Genomic DNA, 6,000 nt, shown 5'->3' with positions numbered 1-6,000 from the left:
CTTCCCCATTTGTGGGATGAAGCTGTTCTTACAGGAAGCCAGCCAGTATCTTGTGTACAGACTACAAGATCTTAAATTGCTATACCCAAACCCATCTCTCTGGAAAACATTTATAGACTAAATGAAACAAACCATGATTTGTGCACACACATAACTATTAGATAAGCATGGATGTACTACATGAATGGATGGACATTGAAAAACAGTATTTCAAAATGAAATACTTCTAGTTAAAGTGTTACTAATATTTCTCACAACTGAGAATATTTATTTTCCTAGACTTTTAAAAATCAATTTAAATAGCTTTACCAAATATTACAAAAACATTAATCTTTGTTACTAAATGCTAAATCTTTATCATTTTCATTTCAAACCATATAAAATATAAACCTACAGCTTACCCACTTGAACCATATAGCTCAGTTAAAAGTGAATGTAAATAAAACTTAGTTTACAAATACCTCTGTAGCAACAGTATAAATACAGCTTAAATTGAGATTGCTGATTAAGTCAATTTGCTGGAACAGAGAAACCTTAAGTAATTACTAAAGGAGTTATTTTGCTCTCCAGGAATTAAGGAGAGGTCTTTAGTGATGAACAAAAACAGTGACCTCCAGAGGAGGAGGAAAAATTACATTGAGTCATCAGATACTACTTGAAACATTTTTAAAATGCTGTGCCACAAGTGACAGCAGTTAAAAGGGGAAACCTTGTCCTCATTCTAGTCATTCCCTGACTTTTCCCTGTTCAGAAATTGTATAGTGAGTTTATTGTATTTTAAACAAACATTTTGATTTTTTTTTAAATACAAGTTATTTACAGTGTATAGTTTAGAATACATGTCTGTTATCTTTCAAAAACATTTTCAAAGTATATTTGAAACTTTTCCATATCAAGTAAATCATCACTAGCAGAAGACAGATGAATATTCTAGTTGTGGGTGAATCCATTTGTGAAAAGTGTACTTAATCAGTACTACATAAATGTACATGGTCCTCACTGTAGCTATTTGTATTTTCAGATGTTGCTTCTTCACAAAGAAAAGTAGTATTTCTTCCTGTTGTGGAACAGGACTGCAAGACTAGTTATTTATATACAGTTTAAAGATAGTACCTAAGATAGTACCAGCTTAAAAATAACAATGGAAATCACTTGTCATCTAGTTTCCTGTCTAGTACAAAATTATAATTCATACACACTATCTCTCTTGGTTTATTAATTCCTGATGTACAAAAGCCTCCTCTGCTGGAGGAAAGAAATTCACAGCTCTGAAGAAAATCTTTTCTCTCCTTGAAGAGTAACTGTATATAAGATCTAGATGAAGTGTACCATATTTCTATTATTTAAGTACTGATATGGCCTCTCTTCACTATAGTATCCAATTAATAATTTCCAAAACTGGATAAAAATTCAGCGATCAATACAAATAAGGTTCAAGTCCTTAAAGATGCACGGGCCTTGTCAAGTATTTCCTTTCTGATCTTTGGGTAGTTTGGGTGCGCTTTTAGGACCTGTTAAATGCAAACAATACACAGTTTAAAACCAGGTATAAAGCAGCCTAAAATGAACAAGTGCTGTCATGAGCTATTTCCTTCATCGTGGACTTTATATAAAGCCTTCTAACAATCAGTAACAGTTCGATGATTTTGTTTATAAATACATAAGGTATTTCATCACAATAGATATACAAATGTCAAAAATAGCTGTATCAAAGACAATCTCCTCCCTTCCATCCACCATGTGAACTTGGGGAAAAACTGCAGGGAGGAACTAGCCTGTGACTCCAACCCATAGGAGCACCTGCAGAAGCAGCCAAACAGGGACCATCAGACATTCAGTTCTGACCGGACTTTATTTGCCCTGTGCTGACTGGCTGTTTTCTCCAGCCCTCTTTCTCTGCCTCCTCATAGGATATGTCTGTTCCGGAGCTGGAAGGTGTAATTTCCAGTTTGAGGAAACACCTGTGCTGGCTCTGATCAAGACAACATGTTAAAAATAGAAACATGGCTGTGGCAGCATAGGCTAGTTCTCAGGGCAACTAGCTCATCCTGCTACTTTCATACACACTATCTTCTTCTCCCCTGCCCTGTCAATCTTGCCTTTAATATTCCCTCCCTTCACTTTTCTTTCCTTTTAGCTCATCCTCTCCTAATTACCCACCCCCAACACAAAAAAAACAAACAACAAACAAACAAGGCTTTAACATGAGCTTTGCTGACATTGTTCACTTTGCTTTTCTATTACGTTCCTTTCCTCAGTCCTGTTTGTGTCTTGACTATTTAGCTCTTTGGAGCACAGACTGTCTGCTATTCCATTCAGTGCCTAGCACAATAAGTCCCCATTCTTGTTTGATGCTTAGGCACGACCATAATAAAAATCATTAACAGGTGATTAGGAAGATAGCATTAGCCTGCACGAAGTAATATTCAAATATACATTTTTTCTCAAACCTCCTACATCCATTTAACCCCTCAGATTTAAAATGTTTGGAACATTAAATAGAACTGTCAATAAATGTTAATTTACACCAAATTTCAAAAGGTGGTTGAGGTCATAAAAAGTTTATTTTACGGAGACACTACCGAAAAGTTTCTCTTCTACTAGTCTTTCATATGGAATTAACATTGGAATTCTGCTCTCAAATTTTATTAACTTATTAAATTACACTTCTATATGGTTTCCAAGTTGCAACCACAGGGCAGAAGAGAATACTTTTGCTTGGCTCTGATATACCATGTTAGACAGCTACTTTCTCACTTATTCCCTGATGATCTGAGAAATTTAGGCTAAAACAGGTTGAACTAAACCAAGTAGTCTGAACATCTACCAAATGCATTAAATTAAACATATTCCTGAAGCTAAACGTTACATAATTTATGATTCCTGAAACTGAAAAATACAGAAATAACTCAATACCCAAAAGAAAGTTGAAGTAGTACAAAGACTTAAAATATGAATTAAAAGCCTACCTTATGACAAATATCAACTGCTTCAACGTATCTCTTTCCTTTCAAGTAATTAAATGCCAGCTTGTATCCTGTAAACAGTACAAATACCCATGACATATTATGCTTAAATTAAATAAAGAATAAAACATCACATTCAAATTTAAAAATATCCCAATGGTCCAGTTTGCATAAAAGAAAAAAGTTGGAATAACTGTTTGCTAAGTACTCTCTAAAACACCCATCTGAAACAGACAACTTAGGTAGAGCCCTAAAATGAGTTATGAAGGCATTTTAAAATTAAATAAAAACTAACCACCACCTATATTAACACACCAGGAAGATTTACATTTAAAAAATATATAGTAGTAACCCACATTCATTTAAGTTATCACCTCATCCTGCATGACTTCATACACTGGGCTTTGAGTCACTATTTTGGTAGAAACCACCCTTTTGATAGTTTAATTATATTACATGAGGACAAAAAACTAAAAAAGACGAGAGAACAAGAATGGAAAACTTATTTAGTTGATTAATTACTTGATGGAACTCACTTCTCCCACAATGAACATATTTAGGCTATGCCCCTTCCAGCAAATACCAGAGGCAGTTAACATTTGTCCATAGGCCACCAGGATTTGTCCACATCCCTTCTGTCTTCATCTCAAATTCTCTGCCTTCAACAGTAGAGATGTGGTTCTGTGGCTCCTGACAACATTTCTTCACAAGCAGCAGCATCTTTTGGTCTTCTGCCTATCCCATTTGGTCAGCTATAACATGATGGGGGAGTGGAAAGCCAACAGAAAGGAGCTTGATGGGTTAGCCTTGTATGTAGATATTTGAAAATTCTGGTCCCATAAGGAAAAAGAGAACATGGGGAAGATTCTGCTTACCGCTGCCCCAAAGAAAGCTTTAAAAGCCAGGCTTGCATCGGTTAAGGCAGGATAGCTAAAATACTATTCTGTTTGTACCTCTGGAGGCAGAGAAGCTGGTAAAAGGAAACAAGAAATAGGCAAGATCCATAATGACATGGAGACTAGTCTGATATTTGCAGGAAAAGGGGCAAACCCCAAATATCTCAGTTTAAAGAAGAGGTCAGAGTCCAAAAATAAAAAGTCTATGATGAGTAATTTCCAAAAAAGCCATAACAAAGTTCATAGTTCTGAACATTCTCTATAAAGCTCCCCTAACAAAAGCAAATAGGCAATCAGAAAATGATCAATATGTACAAGGTCTACATGCCAGCTGAAGTTTCTACTGTTCTTCTCTAGCATTAATTCTGCTGCATGAGGGTTCTAAACCTGGTATTTGTGTACACAATGAGAATTAGAGGCACACAAAAATATATTTAATTGTTCACGATTCTATTGTATGCAAGATTATATCAATTTTAGGTTTCTTTTAAGACACCATGATCTGGTATCTAGATGCCAAATTACTTCATAAGTTTGCATGTTTGTTCCATCCTTGCTTCCCAAAATGTTTCAAGAAAGTTCAAGGGCAAATTCTGTGTTGGCCTCATATGACCTCATTGAAATAAACATTTTTGTTGGGCCTTGGTCTGTTGGGGCAGCTGCTTCAAAATGCAATTATATGAGCAGCAGCTTCATGCCACCATCCAGACATTCCTCAGCGTGTGGAACCCATAGATATGATTCACTGTTCTACCTTTTCTCCTCCTAGAAAAAGATCTTCAAAGATTAGCACAAAAAGCCGTGCTACCATTGGCACATTCTTGTTCATTACTACCATGTAAAATTAACACTTTAGTTAGCAATCTTATTCTCTTGACAGAAAGATGTTCTCAGCTTCCCATCTGCCTCCTTTTGCTATTTTGTTTTCTTTTCAATGTTTACGACCCTTATTAACCTTCTCTATTTTCAGTGGCCAAGCACACCCAGGGACAAGGAATTAGTTTATTTTAGATAAGCTGCCAACTTGTAGATTTTTGTGTTTTAAGTTGATAACAAATCTAGTTCCTTTACAGACACTGTACTTCCTCTCTAATATACAGTTCACTTAAAAATATTTGAACCTGAGACATAAGAAGGTTCAGGAATTGCACCTACAGAAACAAATGATGCAGCAATTTATTGTATATAAGGTACAGTTATACATTATGAAAATACTGGTATTCTAGATCAGTGCTTCTCAAACTTATTTGATCATGCCCCCACTTCTTTGTGTCTGGAGTAGTTTATGCTCCCTCCCCGGCCACACAATTACATTTACTGAAAGAAAAACCAACATGCAACTCTCACTAAATATGAAAAGCAGCAAGGCATTGATTGAAACAGAGACCACGATCCATTGTAATAAGAGCATAAGCAAAACTGCCCTGGTGATCGATACTTGCAATTAAATGTGCACGCTGCGTCATAACAAACGGATTAAAGTACAGATGGCATGACTTCGTATAATGCCATGCAAGCTTAACAGAAATCCATCCAAATGCACAGCGCCATCTCAAGTCCAATCTACAATGCCATCTGAGGGCTTGATCTGTCTGGAGGGATCAGCTTGACTAGTTATTCGTGGCAGTGGGTAAAATGTGTGCATTAAGTTTTTTTTCCTAAAGCTTCTCATGCCCCACTCACAATACACTCCATGCCCCCGCCCCGTTTGAGAACAATGTTCTAGATTGCATAGAAAACTATCATTCTGCATCTTTAAAAAAAAGCACAAGTACAAGAGAGGATTGCGAGAGGATGCATTGTAAACAGCATTTATTTTTTGAGATACCATCAGCACAGTCCAAAATTGAGAACTGAACTTGGGTAACACTCCACTACGAGTGTGGAGGTAGGTTTTATTTCAATAAAAAGTCTGTATCGTGTGTATAGTTTTTGTACATTCTAGTGTACAAATGGAATGGTCTAAAAGTAGACCCAAACACACATTCAGTAGTTGAATTCACTGACTGTCTCAAGTGGAACTTTAAAAAATATCCTGAACAGTTTTTAATTGGCTACCAATTCTGAGCTGGAGATAAGAATTTTTAATTTACATAATTTAAAAACTACATGCAGAAAATAGCTGATCATCAAAATTA

General features: G+C 35.9%; 1 protein-coding gene across 6 annotated transcripts in view; it reads right to left on the bottom strand.

Annotated features, from left to right (window-relative positions):
• Window positions 1-783: 783 nt before the first annotated feature.
• TTC21B (tetratricopeptide repeat domain 21B) overlaps window positions 784-6,000 on the bottom strand; it is an 83,197-nt gene continuing 77,980 nt past the window's right edge. For 3 of the 6 annotated variants that reach the window (XM_067549324.1, XM_067549325.1, XM_067549327.1), the window contains exons 28-29: window positions 2,970-3,037; window positions 784-1,511 (exon numbers count right to left, since the gene is read on the bottom strand). In XM_067549324.1, coding sequence (XP_067405425.1) covers window positions 1,434-1,511; window positions 2,970-3,037 — 146 coding nt within the window. In that variant the 3' untranslated portion in view covers window positions 784-1,433. The remainder of the gene's footprint in view (window positions 1,512-2,969; window positions 3,038-6,000) is intronic. The other 3 variants (XR_010919876.1, XR_010919877.1, XR_010919878.1) reach the window with 2 other exon arrangements.

Source organism: Emydura macquarii, unplaced genomic scaffold (genome assembly GCF_026122565.2).
Source record: "Emydura macquarii macquarii isolate MOO-44397 ecotype Brisbane River unplaced genomic scaffold, CSIRO-AGI_Emac_v2 contig_1253, whole genome shotgun sequence".
Classification (NCBI taxonomy): domain Eukaryota; kingdom Metazoa; phylum Chordata; order Testudines; family Chelidae; genus Emydura; species Emydura macquarii.
This window is presented reverse-complemented; position numbering and strand designations above follow the sequence as displayed.